Consider the following 21,384-nt stretch of genomic DNA (forward strand, 5'->3'; position numbering starts at 1 on the left):
GGAATTTGGCTTCAGTTGTTAATGTCCTGTAACATTGAGGAACTAAAGTTAAATCCTTAACCGTTGTTTTGTTCTATTTGAAACTCATTACATTTACATTTTCTTTGCAGAGTGATTATCAGTGGGGTCCTGACTTTAATCCTTAGCTGGGGGTCCCTGGGTCTGGATACCGCTGCAGCTGTGGTAAGTGACAGAACACTCATGGTGACCTTTCCTGCTATATGTATTTCTATCAAATGAACAACTGACTTTGTTTTAGAAAATTGCATGTGTAAAGCATCACAACATTTATAGAAACTCAGGGTATAGGTATTAGGGCATGTTATGCTTTCCTTGGGATCAAAACTTGGAATTTTCCAGGTCCTGTAGGAATGGGCTTTGGGATATGGATGAGGAGGCATAAAATTGGGACCAGAATTCTGCTATCCGAACATGGTTTCCACATTTTTCTGAAGGCAGTTGGTATGGTGGGAAGACTTTGCCCATGGATGTGATGGGAGGTAATTACGGCAATTATTTGGCAAATTGACAGCAGGTTTGTGAGTGTTTTTTAATATCACTAATGGTGCACAAACATCCACTGCGTTTCAGATACTCACTCAGTTAAAGGGAGCAATAAGCAAGTGTGAGTTCAGTGTTGGCTTTCTCTGGTAGCCATCAAGAGAGTTAGTGTGGCATGCCAGGGAGAGTGGAGCAGCAAGGATAGCAGCAACAATGCCAGGGGTGATAAGAACATAAGAACATAAGAAATAGGAGCAGGAGTAGGCCAACTAGCCCTTCGAGCCTGCCCCGCCATTCAATAAGATCATGGCTGATCTGTCGTGGCTCAGTTCCACATTCCCGCCCTCTCCCCATAACCCTTAATCCTAGTCTACTGATTTCTGTCTCCCTCCTCTCGAATAGAACTATTGACAGTTTTCCAATCCACGGGGATCTTTCCAGGATCTAGAGAATTTTGGAAGATTAAAACCAATGCATTTTGTTATTTCAGCAGACCTTCTGCCAGAGAGCAGAAGAAATGCACTTTAGCTGATAGGCGTCTGCACCCCCTGTACGTTAATTGCTAGCTGCTGCTCAAACAGAATTGGAACCCACTGTCGATCCCAATATTAGGATTTGGCTTAATCACAAATTTTAACTATGGTGGGCTTGCTGGGCTGCAGGATTTTAAGCTTGGAGGTTCTGTGGAAGAAGAAGGACTTAGATTTGTATAACACCATTACTTCATTCTTAGAATACTAAAAAACATCAATCTCACAGCTAATAAAATGCTTTTAAAGTGCAACCATGTAGTCAAACATTGCAGTTAGTTTGCACTGAGCAAGATTCCAAAGACACTGAATGAGATGATGGAGCAGTTAAATCAGATTATAGAGGTGTGGTTTGTGGGAAGAATGTATACTGGGATTGTGTCCTCATCATCGTCCTCCTCCACCACCACCTCTTAAGTTTAAATTGACTTATTAGTATCACGAGTAGGCTTACATTAACACTGCAATGAAGTTACTGTGAAATTGCCCACACTTGGGCACCTGTTCGGGTACACTGAGGGAGAATTTTACCATGGTCAGTGCACCTAACCAGCATGTCTTTCAGACTGTGGGAAGAAACCAGAGCACTCAGAGGAAACCCATGCAGGCACAGGGAGAACATGCAGACTCCACACAGACAGTGATGCAAGCTGGGAATCAAACCCGGGTCCCTGGCACTGTGAGGCAGTATGCTGCCCATATTACAATGGGATCTTTTCTATTTATCTTGAAAGGACACAGCTTGGTTTAACACTTTGTAGACAATGCAATGCAGAATTCCCTTGGAGTGGACAGGGCAATTTAAGTAAAAGCCTTTACTCCCAACCTCTGTCACGAACACAGTTGTACATTTCCAATTAGTTAGTTCCATGCAGCAGGGTCCTTCTGCCTTCCCTCATCAAATCCTGGCTATTGCTTTGAAGCCAGAAACTGTTCAAAAGCTGAACGTGGTTGCTTCTTAACGTTTGGCTCTCTGCCCCACCTTGAATGGAATGCCTTGTCTCCTTTTCACCTCGCAAGTATTGTAAGTACTATTCAGCAAACTGTATGTGTTAAATTGGAAATATTTATTGGTCTCCTTTTTCCCAAGCCCCCTGCAAAATGAGTCAGCAGTTAACTTAGTATGCAGAAGCTGTTAGTAAGGCACCAGAAGTGGTTGATTATTGTCTCCCTTTGATGCACTGATTATTGCTTTAAGTGAATTTGATAAACGTTCAGATTACAATACATCTAGTGCTTTTGGAGAGTATTGTATGTGAAATTTAAACCCTCAGAAGAAAATGCACTTCAGATGAAAATCAGATTCAAGTCCTTTCACACGATGTGTTGTTCTAACTTAAGTATGTCTGTGGCGAAGATTTTAAGCGGGGGGGGAGTTTTAGTGCCATTCTGAGTGGAATGCAGTCAGTGGAAGTGATACTTAAATGCTGAAATTGGCGAGCTAAATACGGGCCACAGATCAAAGCCAGGGATGACCTGGTTTTGCATGGTTCAAGTCGCTTGGTTTTATGGCAGAGCTTCACTGCTCTTGGTTTCTTTGTTAAAAACAAATACAGGAAATAAAAACAAACCAGTGGTAACTTATCTAAGGTAGCAAATACATAGCCAGATTCAAGAGGAGAGAATTTGATCTTGTTGCATGCTCCTAGTCACAACTCACTACCATCTGGAATTTCACGTATGTGCACATCTGATGAGAATTTAATTTGACTGTGATGTACTTTGCAATCAAACAACTTGCTGGAACCAACTGTCCAGTCACAAATGGAGACTGACAACTGGAGCAAAGTGCTATTGTGCCTTTAGCACAGTTTGCAGTGTCTGGAGGAGAGGAGTTGAGAAGAGGTCACTATCATTTATTGATTTGACAGCCTAGTTACCTCCTTTGTACATGAGGTTTATTCGGATCAATTTCAGGAATTAACAACACTTCAAGCCCTAGATTGAGAGAGCAGACACATTACAGCCAAAATAATTAGTAGTAACTAAATCATAGTAAGTCGAATAAACAATTTAGGAACTTTGCAGACCTTGCTACTGCAAGAACTAGTTGAGGAGAATCAAGAGGGAGAAAAAGCTGTGTATTTATGTAACACTTTTCATGAGCACTTACTAGTTCAAAACATTTGGCAGCCAATTAAATACTTTTTATTGAAGTATTTTTTGAAATGTAACCAATTTGCCCACAGCAAACTCTCTCAATCAGCAATAATGCTAACCAGATAATCTGCTTTTTATATTGATTGAAGGATAAGTACCAGCCTGGACTCCCCTGCTCCTTTTCAAAATAGCACCATGGCGTCCTTTACATGCACCCACGCAAGCAGTGGGGCCTTGGCTTAACACGTCATCCAAAATTCAGTGCAGCATGCCCACAGTATTGCACTGGAGTGTCATCTTTGATTTTTGCGCTCAAGTCCTGGAGTAGGGCTTCAACCTGGAACCTTAGAACCATCAAGAGTATAGAAACACAGAGGGACCTAGGTGTGCAAGTCCACAAATCCTTGAAGGTGGCAGCACAGGTGGAGAAGGTGGTGAAGAAGGCATATGGCATGCTTGCCTTTATAGGATGGGGTATAGAGAATAAAAACTGGAGTCTGATGTTGCAGCTGTATAGAACGTTGGTTAGGCCACATTTGGAGTACTTTGTCCAGTTCTGGTCACCACACTACCAGAAGGACGTGGAGGCTTTGAAGAGAGTGCAAAGGACATTTACCAGGATGTTGCCTGGTATGGAGTGTCTTAGCTATGAGGAGAGATTGGCTAAACTGGGGTTGTTCTCCCTGGAAAGATGGAGAATGAGGGGAGACCTAATGGAGGTGTACAAAATTATGAAGGGTATAGATAGGGTGAACAGTGGGAAGCTTTTTCCCAGGTCAGAGGTGACGATCACATTGGGTCACAGGCTCAAGGTGAGAGGGACGAGGTTTAACTCAGATATCAGAAGGACGTATTTTACACAAAGGCTGGTGGGGGCCTGGAACGCACTGCCAAGTAGGGTGGTGGAGGTGGACACGCTGGGAGCGTTTAAGATTTACCTGGATAGTCACATGAGCAGACTGGGAATGGAGGGATACAAACGAATGGTCTAGTTGGACCAATGAGCGGCACAGGCTTGGAGGGCCGAAGGGCCTGGTTCCTATGCTGTACTGTTCTTTGTTCTTTTGTTCTTGTGACTCAGAGGGAATAAATGCATTTTAAAGGGAAATTAAATATACAGGCATGAGAGAGAAAAGAGAAATATATGTTGATGGGACGAAATAAAGAAAGGTGGGAAGAGGCTTGATTGAAGTTGAAACACCAGCAGACACCTATTTGGCCAAATGGCCTTTTATTGAGCTATAAATATTGTGTAACTGCTTGAAGCAAGAGATGCATGTCAAAGCTGACAGTTCTACCTGCAATTTCGTATATTCTGTTTCGATATTTATTTATCCCAGTGGCAGATAAACTTTCATTTTGATGCTTGTCTTTCCAGAAGTGTGTTTTTTAAATATTAGCGCTCATTTTATCAGTGGCTTCGTTGTAGTTGTGGGAGTGGAAGGGAAATTAAATTTGGAGCAACTGACTGCCCCGGGCTCTGAAAGGCTATGTTTGAAAATACGAGCAGCCCTGCCCCTGATAGTCGGCCACCAATCGAGGGATTTTGGACCCAGTCCCAAAGATCTAGCAACATTAGTGGCAGCCTTTCCCAACATGTTTAAGACTTGCCAGCTGCTTCTTGTCTGTCCACTTCCCTAGTTCCTGATGCTGCTGCTTTCTTCCGACTGAGTTGCGCCTACTGTTGCCTGTAACTTAAAATTTTAAGGTTTATTTACTAGTCACAAGTAAGGCTTACATTAACACTGCAATGAAATTACTGTGAAATTCCCCTAATCATCACAGTCTGGCGCCTATTCGGGTCAACACACCAAACCAGCACGTATTTCAGAATGTGGGAAGAAACCAGAGCACCTGGAGGAAACCCACGCAGACACAGGGAGAACGTGCAAACTCCACACAGACAGTGTCCCAAGTTGGGAATTGAACCCAGGTCTCTGGCGCTGAGAAACGGTAGTGCTAACTACTGTGCTGTCGTACTGCCCACTTAGCCTAACACCTAAGCCTGCATGCTTTGGTCTTCTGCTGTCCATACTACCATGCAAAGGGAGCACCACGCGTAGAAAAGTTTAAAAAAAGGTGAAGGGAAAGTAAAGGAGCAAGGGAAAGAGAGAAAGCATGTAGAAAGGAAATGAAGAGTTGAAGGCAGAGACAAACTGACAAGCTTTGTGGGTGTGGATTCTGCAGTGGAAGCATTGCCCCTTTTACCTCCAGATATGGAACAGAGTGTGTTTGTGGTGTTCTTAGGCTGCTGGCAACTACCAGTTTCCTTGTTAACACACGGTGTGTTTTTGCCAGATGTATTCCAATCAGACAGGATTCTCAATGTCAAGCCACACACACACATGTCAACTTTCACGAGGTTAAAACCATTTGTTAGCTCTGATGCTTGAAAATTCATTGCCTATTTCAATCATTCAACATAATGAAACCATTATGTATGGGTAGCAGTATGCATGTAATTTCTTTCTTGTGATCTTACTGCTTATCTGGTGTTAATTAAAAAAGCGAATATTTTCCCAGATCTTGCAAGTTATAAGTTGCCAACAATTTTTTCAAATTCTGTCATGGGATGTGGGCATTGCTGGCTGGGCCAGCTCTTATTGTCCATTCCAAATTGCCCTTGAACTGAGTGGCTTGCTAGGTCATCTCAGAGAGCATTTAAGATTCAACCACATTGGGTCTGGAGTCATATGTAGGCCAGACCACATCAGGGCAGCTGATTTCCTTCCCTAAAGGACATTTGTGAACCAGATGGGTTTTTACAACAATGGTCATCATTGGACTTATAATTACGGATTTTAAAAATTTAATTCAAATCCCATTATCTGCCATAGTGGGATTCAAGTCTGGGTCCCCAGAGGATTACCCCAGGTCTCTGGATTACTAGGCCACTGTCTCCCCAAAGAGTGGATTCTTTCAAGAGTGGATAAATTTCCACCTTTCAACACCATTCACAATAGGTTTCAGGGTTTCCTTGTTCTTGGAGTATATAGAATCATAGAAACCCTGCAGTGCAGAAGGAGACCATTCGGTCCATCGAGTCTGCACCGACAACATAGGCTCTATTCCTGTAATCCCATATATTTATCTCACTAATCCTCTAACCTACTCATCCCCGGACACTAAGGGGCAATTTAGCATGGCCACCTAACCCGCACATCTTTACGCTTTTATATCTGGTCCCAAATGACATTCAGCAACAAATATTGTTTTTAAGGTTGGAAATTTGTAGAAGGTCAAAAGGGTAATCATATAACTACATTGTTCATTCATGTAGAAATACATAAATACAATAAACTGGAAGAACAACCTAAATACTGACTAAAGGTGAATCATATCCATATATTCCCAGTTCACTTAATTAGCTGAACATATTCTACATTACATAAGTGGGCATTCTGCCTAATGTACCAGCACTGCAGACAGAGGATCTAATTCAAGGTTCCATAGTGGTGAAGCACTAAGTGCTAAATTATGGATTTATTCAAAATGCTTTTGGACAAATTGACATTTCTGTGCCATTCACTTAGGGTAAATGAGCACTGAAAGAATATTTCGGTCAGTAGCAGGTGGTTAACATGGGCATATTTATTTGGTTAAAGTCCTTTAATATTGCTTGAAATTTTCCATATAGATACAAAATGATTCCCTTTTAGTTATTCCATTCCCCCATCTACAGCCCTGTCAGCTGCTAAATCTGGTAAACAGATTACTGGCAGTAGCTGAAGTCAACTGATTGATTGAAACCATGTTGTGTTTAGTCAAAATCTTCCAATTTGATTGACATTTCTGCTGTCTTTGGATCTTCCAACACTTAGCAGGATTATTATGTGATGCCATTATATTCTCTAAATGCACAGCAACGCCAGACCTGTTCATTAAGTGTTGGGTGAATCAGTTTACTTCAGCGCTTCCATAAGATAATTTTTTTTTAAATAATTCATTCTCCCCTTTTAATTCCCTTAGTTGTCTGTTCACATTAATTTGGCTCAATCTGGTTCAATTTAAGCCGCTGATCGACTCTTTACAGCTGTTAGAAATGGACATAGTTTCTAGCAGAAGAACCTATTTTTGTAATCTGTAAAGCAGGTTTTGAAAATGTCATATGCAGGATGATGTTGCTTTCTGCTGAGATTTATAGATTGGGATTTTTCCATTCTTGCCTTTTCTTCCTCCTATTCTTTCTTTCCTTCTTTTCTTTCTTCACTTTCCTCCCTGTCCAATTCCTTTCTGAATATTGTAAATATTATACTAATGCCAATTATAAGTATCCAATGGGCTGTTTCAGTATTAGATTTGCGAATCAAACTTTTGACACAAAAATTAGGATTTATAGACAGGAAGTGTATGCTATATACAGATATTAAATGTATAGATATTTCCCATGTCCTTAAAACTTAAAAAAAATCATCTTAGGTACCACAGATTGCAATGTATAAGTAGCATATAAGACAACCCCATGTTTTAGCACCAAAAAAGTCATGCTTTTTGCATATGCTCAGTGTCTGCGTCATCTTTACAAATTGCTAAACCAGCATTAATAACCTCAACTTTTCACCACAAAACAATGTACTTTACTTGCCTTGTACTGTAGGCCAATGCATGGCTTCAAGGAGGCAGTGGGCTGTGTCATAAAAAAGATGCCTGGAGGTTTAAGACATGCCCCCACAAAGCAGAATGTGCACGGAATGGTGAGTGATGAGCAGAAATGGGTCCTCCAGTGAAAAGAATGAAGTATCAAATTGCTGTCAAGCTAAAAATTGTGATGTTTGCAAACTTGTCAAATAAATTGCTGCAGCAAGGGAATTCACTGTTAGTGAAAAACTGGTGCAAGAAGAAAAAAGGAATCTGCCATGAAGAAGATGCCCAAGACCAAATGTGTCATGAGAACAAGAAACCCACCACCAGTCTGTGTGTGGAAAACATTTGCCAGAATGGTTCCATCTTCAACAGAAATGCATTGCGTGTATATGCACTTAAACAGGCCAAATTAGTGTGTCCAGCAAAAATTTCAGACGAAGAGCCATTTGGTGTAGCTACTTTGTATGTGTGTGTGCACGCATGTGTTGTCACCCGCACATACATCAACTTTCCTGCAGGCATTTCTGTGCATGCCCATGACAATAGTTGAGGACAGAATGAAATTATGGATCGGTAATGTGTGGAATAAGTATCCTGTTTGCTTATATAAATAAAGAGCTTTTTAGTGTGGGACATCTTCAGGTCCAACATAAATAGTACGATCAAAATATGCTAGTGAAGAAATAGCACCCACATTGTTGATATGTCAAGGAATCTAACATCCATAGTTCAGTCTTTGGATGTGTGTCTCCACAAGACAGTGAAGAGTAATGTTTGTGGTGAATGGAACAGATGGATGGTTAATGGAGAAAATAACCTCACAGAATGAAAATCTGCGTGGTGCCCCGCTTGATACAGCTCGTGGTTTCATTATCAAATCGTAGGATACTACAAATGTGCCAATTATCATCTGGTGGAATATGGAATATCTGCATATATCCAATGAAGAGGAAGACAATTTGTTGTGGGGTTGGGGGCAAAGGAATGGTGGGGGCAATTCCAAAAGGAAAAGTGCCAATTCCAGGTTGGGATCCCCTTAATGATGCCATTGCCAAAGTGACTCAGAATGAATTTGGAGAACATTTTAAGTTCTCTGCTACAAACAATGCATTTGACAGTTTTAAAATGCTTTATTCTTCGTTTAAGGTATCATTGTATGGATGATTCATTCAATAAACCATACCAAATAATACAAATTGTCATTATGTTTACTTTCACATTTCAAAACTGGGAACACTCACACTGACAGTTCACATTTTATATTGGGCAAATGTCAAGTGCCACTGCCCATTCCTACATTTGGAGGCTTCAAAGGTTGATGATATACCATAATCTACAGTAAGATCAAGATAACACAGCACTGCTACCTACAATTGCCTTTGTAGAGCAAGAATAACTCCATAACACTTCATTTTGTATATATAATTAAGAAAGGTAATGGAAAATAGATTATAGATATTAAAATGGAAAGATAAATCCTAGCACTTTCAACATTAGAATATGGATTCACAAAAGATCAATTCTCTGGTTTTTGGAACTATCTAATGACACTGTAATTCAGTTTTAAAATGAGGTCTGCAGATGTTTCCCTGATTGATTCAAGCTGAAGGATGAACAAGCAAAGTATTGGCTGGCTGAGGCCAGAAAAAGCATTTTAGTCTCTTGACAATGTGGTCTGCATAAGTACATCAAGAATGAGCTAAACTCAACATGTTCACCCAGTCTCATATCATCGATATTCTGTCATCTGCTGCCTTTCGCACACTTGCCCAACATTGCTTCGAAGACCTTTTTCCCCCGCTTACAATGAAGGTTAAAAACAGGCAATGTGGTTAAATAGTTAGCCATATTTTAATCCCTTGGGATTTCACTTCAGTTTAACAGGTGGGGTTTTCCATATTTCATTGACTTTTGGCTTTCAATTCCAGTTGTCTTTAATCCAGCTGGCTAACTTGTTAATTTTTTGAATCCTAACCTCGTCTGAAAGTATTACCTATAGAACTTTATCAAGTGTCTTCTGAGAATACAAGTCAAGACATTCTGAAATAACTCTTATTTTACTGCTGTTCAGTTGTAAGGGGATGGGTTAGCTCAGTTGGGGACTGGTTCATGATGCAGAGCAACATCAACAGCCTGGGTTCAATTCCTAGGCCCGCTGTGCTGATTCATGAGGGCTCTGCCTTCTCACCCTTGCCTCTTGCCTAAGAAATAGTGAGCCTCAAGTTAAATCTCTACCAGCCAGCTCTTCTTTTCAAAAAGGGGGAGGGCAATCTATGGTCCTCTGGGACTTAGCGAGTTTCATTTTTGTTATGATATTGATTTCTTCCCTCTGAGTTCTCATGAATTCCAAATACCTTAGCCCAAGTATTAATTGGGTAGGCCTTCAATTGTTTACAATCTAAGATCTGGACTTTTCACCCCAACGCTCATTATCTCTCCATCTATCTCCCTTTAAAATCTACATTTTCTTTGCCAAGCTTTAGCCACCTGTTCTGATGTCTCCATCTTTGACTCGGTCTCAATTTTATCTCACTGCTGTGAAGCACCTTGGGATATTTTAATAAAAAGATGCTGCTGTTGTTTCTGACTCAAAGTGACAAATCAAAGGCAATTTCCCATCATATAGGCTGGGATTTTCCAATCCCGTCAGTGGCACGCATTGTCGTGGGCGGGTCAGGAAAATTTGGCCAACTCTCCAAATTTTCTGCTCCTGTCTGTGATGATGCCAGTCACTGGCAGGACTGGAAAATCCCACCACAGGGCAGAATTCTCCCAACCTGTGGTACGTTTGATTCTGGGCAGGTGCGGAGAAGCCGGCAAGAAGCAAAAAGTTGGAAACCCACCAGCATGAAATCGTGTTGCAATTCTCCTAATGGCGGGTTAATGGCCAACAGGTTAATGGTCACTTTTCCCATTGGCAGGTGACACAGACAGTATTTGCATTTCATGAATGCTGATTAAAACAGCTTCCTGCCAGCATCCCATCAGGCCTTTCAATCTTGCCTCATACCAGCAGGAAATTACGTCGGCATCAGATTCAATTCTTAATGAGCAGCGTGCACAAGGCAGTCCTCAGAGATTTTGAGGGGGAGCGCAACAACTTTGGGGGGGGGGGTGTAGTTGAATCGAGGGGCAGATTTCTTCTTGTGGCTGCAAGCCTTCTCTCTGGGTTGCTGACGTCCTGCACGGTCTGGTGAAGACAGCTGGGCTGGAGAGATTGATGTGAATGTGTTGAACTGGTATTTCATTGTGGTGTCAGGACCTTTGAACCTGCCAGCTGATGGCCCACCTGCTGACTGAGGGGAAAGTGCTTGTGCATAATTAACAAGGTTCCAAGCACAGGATCTGGCACTGGGATCCTGGCGTTCTGGCATTGGGACAGGCACTGCCAGAACCACCCACCACCAACTTGGTCTCAAAATGGGATAATTCTGCCCTTGGTCCTTTGCACCAAACCTTGGGATCACTTGTTTATTGAGGGAACTTTGATACCATGGGTGGGGGTTTCTGTGCAACAGGCTGCATGTTTTACAGAGATGGCCCACCATTGGCTGACGACAGGATCTTCTGATCCTGCCATTGACAGTGTTTCTTTCCCATTGAATGTACCCCTTCGCCACTGGGAAACCTGCGTTGGGTGTGCATCATCAGCAGGAACAACTGGAAAATTACAGCCCAATTGTTAGCAGAGTATTTACGCAAAAAAGTCATCTGTATCCTTTAAGTATTTTACATTAATCTGACTTGAAACTTCCTCAGAATGCAACTATAGACACACGATCTGTTGATCTTGGAGCTTCACTTGCCTTCCTCTGCACTCTCCTTCAAACAGGTTCTTGGTCTTCTTACTCGATCTGCCTGATTGGATTTCAGGGGCCTGTTCATCTTGTCTTCTGGTCTATATGGGGTGTTTTTTTTAAGGATTTGCCTGTTGGACTGCTACTCCTGAAAAAAACATTCTTGTGCGTACAGATCTATATACGCTGTAGTACACTACACGAAGTAGTACAACTGCTTCCCATCAGATCACAGTCTCTTAGTCATGTGATGTTGCATCATAGTTACATCGGTATCAGGTGCTCCTACTAACCCTTTATCCCACCTCTCTCCCCAGATCTTTATCCCAATGATATACATGCTCCTACACGTTCCCCCAAAGGCTCAAGTTTCACAGGGTTGGTCGTTGTGGTTAGACTCATCTCCCCAATCTGCCCCTGGTTTCATTTTGGGGTTAAGCAGTCCCTCATTGTTCAATAAACCACATGGGTGGTCGTAGAATTTAATGATACCAAAGCTCCTTGGTTACTTCTGATATTTCCCTGTTCTGGCTCGATTCTGTCAGAGCTCATTTTATTACTGTGCATTCTTTCTGTTGAACTCGTATCCACACTCTCCCTGGGCCCTCATGCCCTGTGTACAGTTTACATTACGAACTTCACTGTCTTTGTTATTCCTCATGCATCCTCATGATCATCTGAGGTAATGTTAGATTATAGTGTTGGAGAGCTGTTGTGTTGGCAGCTATCTTCCCACCAATAGTTCCAATGGCAAGAACATGTATTTTAGCACTGAGGGAGGTAGTTAAGAAGGGCTAAATTGATATCTTGTTTTTCATAAACTCCCTGATTGTTCAAATTCCTCTTTCTGCCTCTCCATTTAAATGAGTGCATCTAGGTGAACTAGTCACAAGCATGGAACCATGTTCCAGCACAAAGTTGTGGAACAGATTAGCAAAGTGAGGTCTGTTGTCTGACCACCATGCCTGAGATGCCATGTGTTGTGAAGATTCATCGCGGTGATGTATTTGGCTGCTTCCACCATGGTGCTGAAAAGCGCCAAATGTCAGTGGTTCATTCTGCTGTTGTCTATTCACTTTTTCATATGTCATAGGCTCCTTACAGTGTAGAAGGAGGCCATTCGGTCCATCAACAACTAACAACAATCCCACCCAGACCCTATCCCCATAACTCCATGAATTTATCCTGCTAATCCTCCAATACCAAGGGGCAATTTAGCATGGCCTATCAACCTTTGGACTATAGACGGAAACTGGAGCCCCCAGAGGAAACCCACGCAGACCCGGGGAGTATGTGCAAGCTCTACACAGACAGTAACCCAAGCCAGGAATTGAACCCAGGTCCCTGGCACTGTGAGGCAGCAGTGCTAACCACTGTGCTATCGTTACTGAATTGCTCATCAGCAATTTCATAGACCTTGTACATCAGCCTCAGCCGCAATCATGCTTTTCTGCTCAGTAATGATGACTCCTGGTTCTTTATCGCATTCCACATTTTGTTTATCCTGGAACCTTAGTGTTGCCAAGTGTTGGCCTATTACTTTGTGTTATCCTCCTATGGACCTTGTGACGGGGAGGAGGACGATGGGGCGGAGGGTGACTGGTTGAGGGCTTTTTAGGCCATGATACCTCATCAGATAATACAGAACCACCTGCACGAATATTGAGCTTGAATTCCAAAGGGTGACCATCAACTTCTTGTTTAATGCTCTAATAATTATTTTCTGTTTTGTTAACATCTCAGAAGGTTATTTGTATTTGCTGTGGCTCTTCCACTTCTTGGGTTGCATTGTTATCTTTTCCTTCCTGTGAACGATGAGAACTTTGGACCTGCAGCCAGTTTGAAAATGACCTGACTTCCCACAGTCATGGCACTCTGCTCCCCCTGCTGGCCATTCTCCCAACTTGTGTCGTGTGGGGTTTTCCTCCCACACTGAGAACATGTGTGCTTTCCCCTGATTTTGTGGGTTTTTAATTTCACTGTGCATTCCCCTTTCTAGTTCAGCCTGAGGGCAGCTGGGAAGAATGGTAGAGTTGGGGTGTGTCATTTGCAGTAGCGGCCAGGGACGCTGGCTGGGTTTTGTTGACCTGTTCAGGTGAATGTAAAAGATCCCAGTAAATTCCGCCCCCCAGTATCCTAGCCCACCTATTTCCATCAGCCAGCACCACAGATAACTAATGAGCTGGTCATTCCCTTCATGTGCTGTTTGTGAATCAAAAAAGGCTTGTGTTTCCTAACAAGACCATCAGCCACATTTCACAATAATTAACTGATTGTGAAGCAGCTCTGAATTCAAGATCAGTCTTCACAGAAACATCTGAATCATTAATAAGTAATGTTGATTTTATTAGAAAGAGTTGGTGTAGGCAAGAAGTTAGTATCTTGCATTATGATCTTTTGATTCCTGAAATTTATAAATAAATGCACCAATAACCCCGAAATTTGCCTCATTTTGATACAGAACTCTTTGTATAAGTGATGTTGTAAACTACAGAAGTGTGGATGCAGTTTTACTCCATATTTTAAAAGCATCTGTGTTATTTTGGCATCACTCCAATGTACTTGGGTTATATTTCTTCCTTTTCAATTTTTTTATGAGACAAATTTATTAGAACTGTCTTTTTTCCCCTGTCATTACAAATTGCTTATCTTTCATATATTTCAGGGGATCAGTGATTTCTGCGTTGCTCCAGACAAATTCATCATGAACATGACACACAATAAAATTACCTCAGGTAACTTTCCACACTCCCATTTAAAAAAAAATACATTTTTCACTTCCCCTTTCCCTCAAAGTATGCAATGAACACGGGAATACAGTTCACCGGATCAGTGGTTTTCTAACCGTTTTGCTTCGGTAGCCTGTCATTACGTCTGACTCCAGACAGTCAGTGATAGCTTTTCATCAGTGGGTGCTGTCAGAGCCCAGGCTGATTCTGTCGCACACAAAATTACAGAAATTTCTAACGCAGCTGTTTGGCCCACCATGCCTTTTTCCAGATTTTTGAAAGAATCTAGTCCCATTTCCACTCACTTTTCCTGATAACTTTTACTTAATTTAAAACTATATAAATATTTATTTACTTCCCATTCAAAGGCATTGAGATTCTGCTTCTGTCGCTGGTTTTGCTCAGATACTTGAAGTACCCACAGCCTCCTGTGTTTTTTTTCATATGTATATTACTACTTCATTTGGTGATAATTTATGCTCTTCATTTACAGACTCACTTTGATCAAATCCTTTCATAATTTTGATAACATTGATTAGAAAACTTTTTAGTGTTCTAGTACAAATAAGCCATAGTTTTCCTCTCAGCCTAAAACCCCTCACCCCTCAGTATCATCTCAGTGAATCTTTCTGTACCTTGTCCATGGCCTACTGTCTTTCCAATGTAAGATTCTCAGAATTGGCCCCTATGTTTTAACTGTGACCAATCTAATAATTTGTGTAAGATTAACATCTGTTTGCTTATGTCTGCCCTACTCTGTATAAAGTCGGAGTCTATCCTTTATTAATAACTTTTTCAATTCCTCCTCCCGCTTTTCAGAATTTTTCTCTGAATTGCCCAAATTTTTTTTTGCAACTCTACTCTTCTGAGGGTTTTTTCCCTTTGAATATATTCCTCCTTATTCTGTCTCAAATTTCATATCATTATCTGCCTACAATCTGTCCATGTCTTCCTGGAGATTGCATTCTGTTCTCTTCGTAATTTTGATGACCTTCCCAAATCATCTCAAATGTTAAATATGCATTATTAGAAAATAATAAAACTACACTGATGTTGACATAAGCCATTGAGCACATCCTCTTGTCTCATTTTTCCCCAAAAATATGAAATCCTAATAATTCATTCATCAGTTGAAATTATAATTTTCAGGTTTAGTCTACCTCGCATCAAGAATCTGACTAAAAATAGCTGACCAATAAAATGTGCACATCATACATAGTTTCAGCATATAATACATGTTGCCCTATGGGAGTTCTTCTCATTGATTTTTTTTGTTTCCCTTACAGAAGTGGTACATTACTACCTGTATTGCAGCCACAGCATAACTAACCCATTTCAACAGGTATGCAATTTTTTACACTGCTGCAGCTTTTAGGAAATGGTTGGATTGACTATTTTTAAGTGGCTGGAATGTACAGTTTGAAATTAAGAGGTTAACATAAAAACTAGAAGCAGGAGTAGGCCATTTGGCCCTTCGAGTCTACTCCACCATTCATTTTGATCATGACTAATGATCAAATTCAATATCCTATCCCCCACTTCCTCCCACATCCCTTAATCCCTTCAGCCTCAAGAGTTGTATCTAATTTCTTCTTGAAATCAGACAACGTTTTGACTTCAACTACTTTCCATGGTCGCGAATTCCATACATTCACCACCCTCTGGTTGAGTACACTATTCCAACAATTAAGATGCAAACTGAGTTCTTCATTATTGGCATCAATTTGTTTGAAAAGGAAGAGGGAGTGGGAATGGAACTAAGTAGGTAGATCTTTGAGAAAACTGGCATAGGTGCAATGGGCTGAAGCGCCTGCTTCCATGTTGATAAGTTCAGTGGTGCTATTTCATTTGTATAGATTTGAATGGGTGAGAACGGCTTTCAAATAGGGGTGGAAAGTATATGTAATGTGAATCACATGGGACAGATTGGATGTGCACGAAGGCCTTTTCCTGTCAACTGCTGTTTGTGTTCAATTTGAGCCTTGATTTTTTTTGGAAAGGAGGATTTTTTTCTATTATTAATGACAAAGTAATTCACGTGTAAACTGAAAGCAGAATGTATTTGGTTTTTGAATTTCCAGTACAACATATTGTTTGAATCAGACGACAACATTTCTTTCCTCCTCTATAGATTCTATCAGTTTTCCAGCGATCTCTGACTACCATGGAACTGCAGATCCAAGGAATGATGCATATTGCAGTGCCACTATTCCCAATGGCAAAGGTAGGAGATAAAATTTCTCTTTGCAAAGCCTTCAACTTGTTTTTCAGTCTTCCTGTGTTTGAATCTTTAAACATGTTGTCATCTCCCAACTCCATTTGAATTTACAATAACACCCTGTTCCAGGCCATCCAATCAGAGTTTTGCCCCTCTCAGAATAACCAAGCTTACCAGTGGCATCCTTGTTGACTGTAACTACAGTACATGATCCCTCTTCACCTCTGTTGTTTTGTCTAAGTCAGCTGCACCATCAACCACACTTTTCCTGTGTTAATCCATCCTGTTACCCTTACTGTCCAATAATACCCAGAGCATCTCCTAAAGTGGCTTCTCTTCCTGTGCCTGCATTGTTGTCTCTGGAGCCTGCCTATGATCTTCTACTCTACATAACCTTATTATTATTTGCTGTGCTCCTTAGCTGAAATGAGCTAATTGTGTGTGAGTGAACTGGGATCTTCCCCGATTGCAGCAAACATTGCCTTTTCCCTTAAACTCTGAGCCATTGGGTGACTCCATATTAATTATGACACTTTGAGATTGGGGTTAACATGATACTTGCATGGATGAATATATGTTTGCTAAAAATCTGTCCATTCTATTTTCACAGAAGGATCTTCTTGGGATACAATTGCTGCTGAATCGATCTGAATCAAATTTGCACCAGCTCACAGCGATGCTTGACTGCCGAGGACTCCACAAGGTGAATTGTCAAAGAAGTGGAGTGATACCTTTGCTTGTTTTAAACAATTTATGTTTTTGTTTTCTATACTCTGATTGCTACCTTTCTCCAATGGGGAGTACTATTTGCGTGTCCGCTCCCATTTGCCCTCTTTCTACAAAATACAGTTAAAGAAGATAGTGCACTTTTGCAAAATGCAAACATAATAATGGTTTGTAAGTCATGTGATTGGCCCATCTTGGTGTAGGCCTGCCTGATGAAAAAACAGTTCTGAGTCTCCCTTAAAGTTTATTCAGAAGAATTAAATAACCACATATCAAAATCATTGCAGGATTCCCTCCAAGAGTTGATTTTCAGCAGATCTCAATGTTAGTTGTTTGCAATCCTATTATTAGCAGGTCTGTTTTCTATACTGGTGGACTTGTAAAGGAACAGGCTTGGAGACCTCGTGATGTTGTAGTCTGCAGCCTTAAGATATAAATGTTGCTACCTTTGCTGCTACTGCTATTTCTTACTGTGTTGTTTACAGACTGAGTGGTTTCCCCATGGTTCTTGGGGTAATTATATATTATCTGTGGTTGGTTTTGGTCATGATTTTGGGGTAGGTGGAGGTGTAATGGTATTATCATTGGACTAGTAATTCAAAGACCCAAGTTAATGCTCCAGGGACCAGAGTTCAACTCTCACTACGGCAGATAATAAAGTTTAGGGGCAGCACGGTAACACAATGGTTAGCACTACTGTTTCACAGCTCCAGGGACCTGGGTTCAATTCCCGGCTTGGGTCAGTGTCTGTGTGGAGTTTGCACATTCTCCTCATGTCTGTGTGGGTTTCCTCTGGGTGCTCTGGTTTCCTCCCACTGCAAAAAGATGTGTGGGTTAGATTGATTGGCCATTGCTAAAAATTGCCCCTTAGTGACCTGAGATGTATAGGTTAGAGGGATTAGCAGGGGAGTATGTAGGGATATGGGGGTACAGCCTAGGTGGGATTGTGGTCGGTGCAGACTCAATGGGTCAAATAGCCTCTTTCTGCACTGTAAGGTTTCTATGATTCTGTGTGATCACACCAGTGCTTCTGTTGTTCACCCAGAATGATTTGAAGTTAGAAACCATTGCTATGTCTTGTGTTGGTATGCTCGTTCATGGGGTAACACGCCTATAGTCATTCAATTAGGAACTTACTGGAGATTTGAAGTAGTTCTGATTCCAAATAGAAAAATCACCTGATCTTCAGCAGCCTTCAGCAACCTTGCATTATCCCATTTTTAGAAGAAAAGACAATTATAGCCAATTATATTCTGAATGTAGTCCATGTTGAAGGTATGAATAAGACGTGCCTTTACTGAGCATTGCTGGACCTGTTCCTCGGGAAAGAGGACCACATGGATCAAGTGTCAGTATGTGGACTTTGCTCATTGGATCATAAGGTTTATGTTGGCTATGGAAAAGGACAAAGGACAATCCAGAGTAAAAATAACCAACTGGGGTGAGCCAACTTCATTGAGATAAGAATGGATCTAGCCCAGATAAATTGTAACCAAAGATTAATAGACAAGACCGTAAATCCAGGGCTCCCTGGATGATGAAAGAGACAGAGATTAAGATGAAGCAAAGAAAATGTGCTTATGACAGATGTCAGGTTGGATTATACAATTGAAAAGCAGGCTGAATATGGAATGTTCAGAGGGGAGTTGAAAAAGAAAATAAGAGAAGCAGAGATGGAGAGTGGGAAAAGACTATCTGCTAACATGAGATAGGATCTAAATGTCTTTTAATAGTAAAAGGGTGGTAAGAGGAGAAGTGGGGCTGATTAGGGATTTAAAAGATCTACACATGGAGACAGAGGGCAGGGCTGACTTATTAAATGAGTACTTTATATATGAAACATCTTTACCTTGGAAGAAGACACTGCCCAGTTGCAGTGAAAGAGGAGGTAATCTAGAAGAGTTTAATTTGATATGTAAAGTTGATAAGGCACTGATTCATCCAAGGATACCAAGGGAAGTGAGAGTAGAAATTGTGGAGGCAATGGCCATATAGTTCCAATCTTCATTAGAGTCACGGGGTGATATTGAAGACAGGAGAATTGCAAATTTTGTTCAAAAAAGGATGTAGATAAGCGCAGCAAGATCAAGCCAGTCAGGTTAACCTCTGCTGGGAAAGCTTCTAGAAATGACAATTGGATGACAAGTTTAATAGTCACTTGGCAAAGAAAACCAGCATGGATTGGTTATGTTGAACTAACTTGCTTGAGTTTTTTGATATGTTAATAGAGAGGGCTGATGAGGGTAATGCTGTTGATGTGGTATACATGAATTTCCAGAAGGCATTTGATAAAGTGACGCACAACAAACTTGTGAGCAAAATTAAAGCTCATGGAATAAAAGGGACAGTAGCAACATGGACATGATATTGACTGAGTGGCAGGAAACAAAAAAGTAATGATGACCTGTTTTTCAGACTGGAGGAAGGTTTATAGTCATCAGTGTTAGGACCTCTGTTGTTCTTGGAGCACAGAGCACAATTTCAAAATTTGCAGATGATACAAAACTTTGTGTTACGAATCATGAGGGGGATAGTGCAGAACTTCAAAAAGACATTGACAGGTTCGTGGATTGGGCAGACAAGTGGCAGATGAAGGTCAATTCATTTTGGTAGGAAAAACACAGTGACAATATAAAATAAAGGGTGATAAAAAAGGTGCAGGAGCAGGGAACCTGGATGTATATGTGTCTAAATCATTGAAAGTGAGATGGCAGGTTGAGAGTGTTGTTAATAAAGCAAACGGTATCCAAAGTTTTATCAGTAGGGACATAGAGAACAAAAGAAAGGAAGTTATGTTAAGCTTTTTATAAAACACTGGTTTGGCCTCATATTGCATCTATTTCTGGACACCACACTTTAGGAAGAATGTGAAGACGTTAGAGAGGCTGCAGAAAAGATTCACAAGAGGAACTTCAGTTATGTAGAAAGGTTGGAGAAGTTCTCTTTGAAGAAACGATTGAGAGGAGATATGTTAGAGATATTAAAAATCATGCCCACCATTCTGTGGCTGTGTCATGCCTCAAGCAGATCACAAGGGGTTGGAGAATCGCGGTGGAGTGACCTAGCACCATCATTGAGATTCTCTTTGCCCCCACACCCAGACATAGTCTGGTTCCTGCCCAGTACCTTGATTCAACAGTGGCACAATGATTAGCACTTTTGCATCACAGCACCGGGGACCTGGGTTCAATTCCCAGCTTGGGTTACTGTCTGTGTGAAGCTTGCATATCCTCTTTGTGTCTGCGTCCAAAGGTATGCAGGCTAGGATAATTGGTCATGCTAAATTGACCATAGTTTCAGGGGGATCAGCAGGGTAAATATGTGGGACTATGGGTGTAGGAGTTAGGTGGGATTGTGGTCGGTGCAGACTCGATGGGTAGAATGCTCTTCTTCTGCACTGTAGGAATTCTATGAACTGAGCCTGTTTTTATGTTACAGGCAGAAATGTTAAAAATAATTTTATTTTGTGGTTTTTAAAGGAATAGAGTTCCACTTGAGCAGAATGCCGTTTTATGACTTGCCTGATACAACATTTCTGTCCCTTTTAAAGCAGCATATCATCCGATTTAATCATGAACAATGCTGAAAGATCCACTAGCATCTAAATCTATACATAATTATATCCATCTGTATATATCTATACACTTAGCTGCACATATATACGCTATATATCTATGTACATATAGCGAATTTTCCTTAGATTTTGAGCATCACACATGTTCATAGAACTTTTACAGTTGGTTGATACGTAAAGGCCTGGTGTTGGATCAGGGCTGAGCAATGTTACCCAGGAAAGAAAAGATTGCTATGGCAAGGATATTAAATATGCAGATCTCTGAGCAAGGCCAGGGTGTCCCATTTGCTATTAAATAGCTGAAAATGCTTCTTTTTTGAAAATGCTACACTTTTTTATTTAGCCACCTGGTGAAAAAATATTTTTATAACAGGTGGTGCAGTGGTTAGAGCTGCTTCCTCAGAGTGCCAGGCACCTGGGTTCAATTCCTGTCTTGGGTGACTGTGTGGAGTTTGCACATTCTCCCCATGACTGCGTGGATTTATTTTGGGTGCTCCGGTTTCCTCCCGTAGTCCAAAGGTATGCAAGTTAGGTGGATTTGCCCCTTAGTGGCCCAAGATCTGTAGGTTAGGGGGGATTAGCAGGCTAAATGGTTGGGATTACGTGGATAGGGTCTGGGTGGGAT

At 41.2% G+C, this 21,384-nt stretch overlaps 1 protein-coding gene across 5 annotated transcripts in view; it reads left to right on the forward strand.

Moving 5' to 3' along the window:
• The window catches only part of ttyh2 (tweety family member 2), a 114,290-nt gene that overhangs the window by 80,762 nt on the left and 12,144 nt on the right, over window positions 1-21,384 (forward strand). For all 5 annotated transcript variants that reach the window (XM_080208821.1, XM_080208822.1, XM_080208824.1 and 2 more), the window contains 5 exons: window positions 111-183; window positions 14,178-14,247; window positions 15,528-15,583; window positions 16,373-16,465; window positions 17,070-17,162. In XM_080208821.1, coding sequence (XP_080064947.1) covers window positions 111-183; window positions 14,178-14,247; window positions 15,528-15,583; window positions 16,373-16,465; window positions 17,070-17,162 — 385 coding nt within the window. The remainder of the gene's footprint in view (window positions 1-110; window positions 184-14,177; window positions 14,248-15,527; window positions 15,584-16,372; window positions 16,466-17,069; window positions 17,163-21,384) is intronic.

Source organism: Carcharhinus amblyrhynchos, chromosome 21 (assembly GCF_965287045.1).
Source record: "Carcharhinus amblyrhynchos chromosome 21, sCarAmb.v2.hapA, whole genome shotgun sequence".
NCBI lineage: Eukaryota > Metazoa > Chordata > Chondrichthyes > Carcharhiniformes > Carcharhinidae > Carcharhinus > Carcharhinus amblyrhynchos.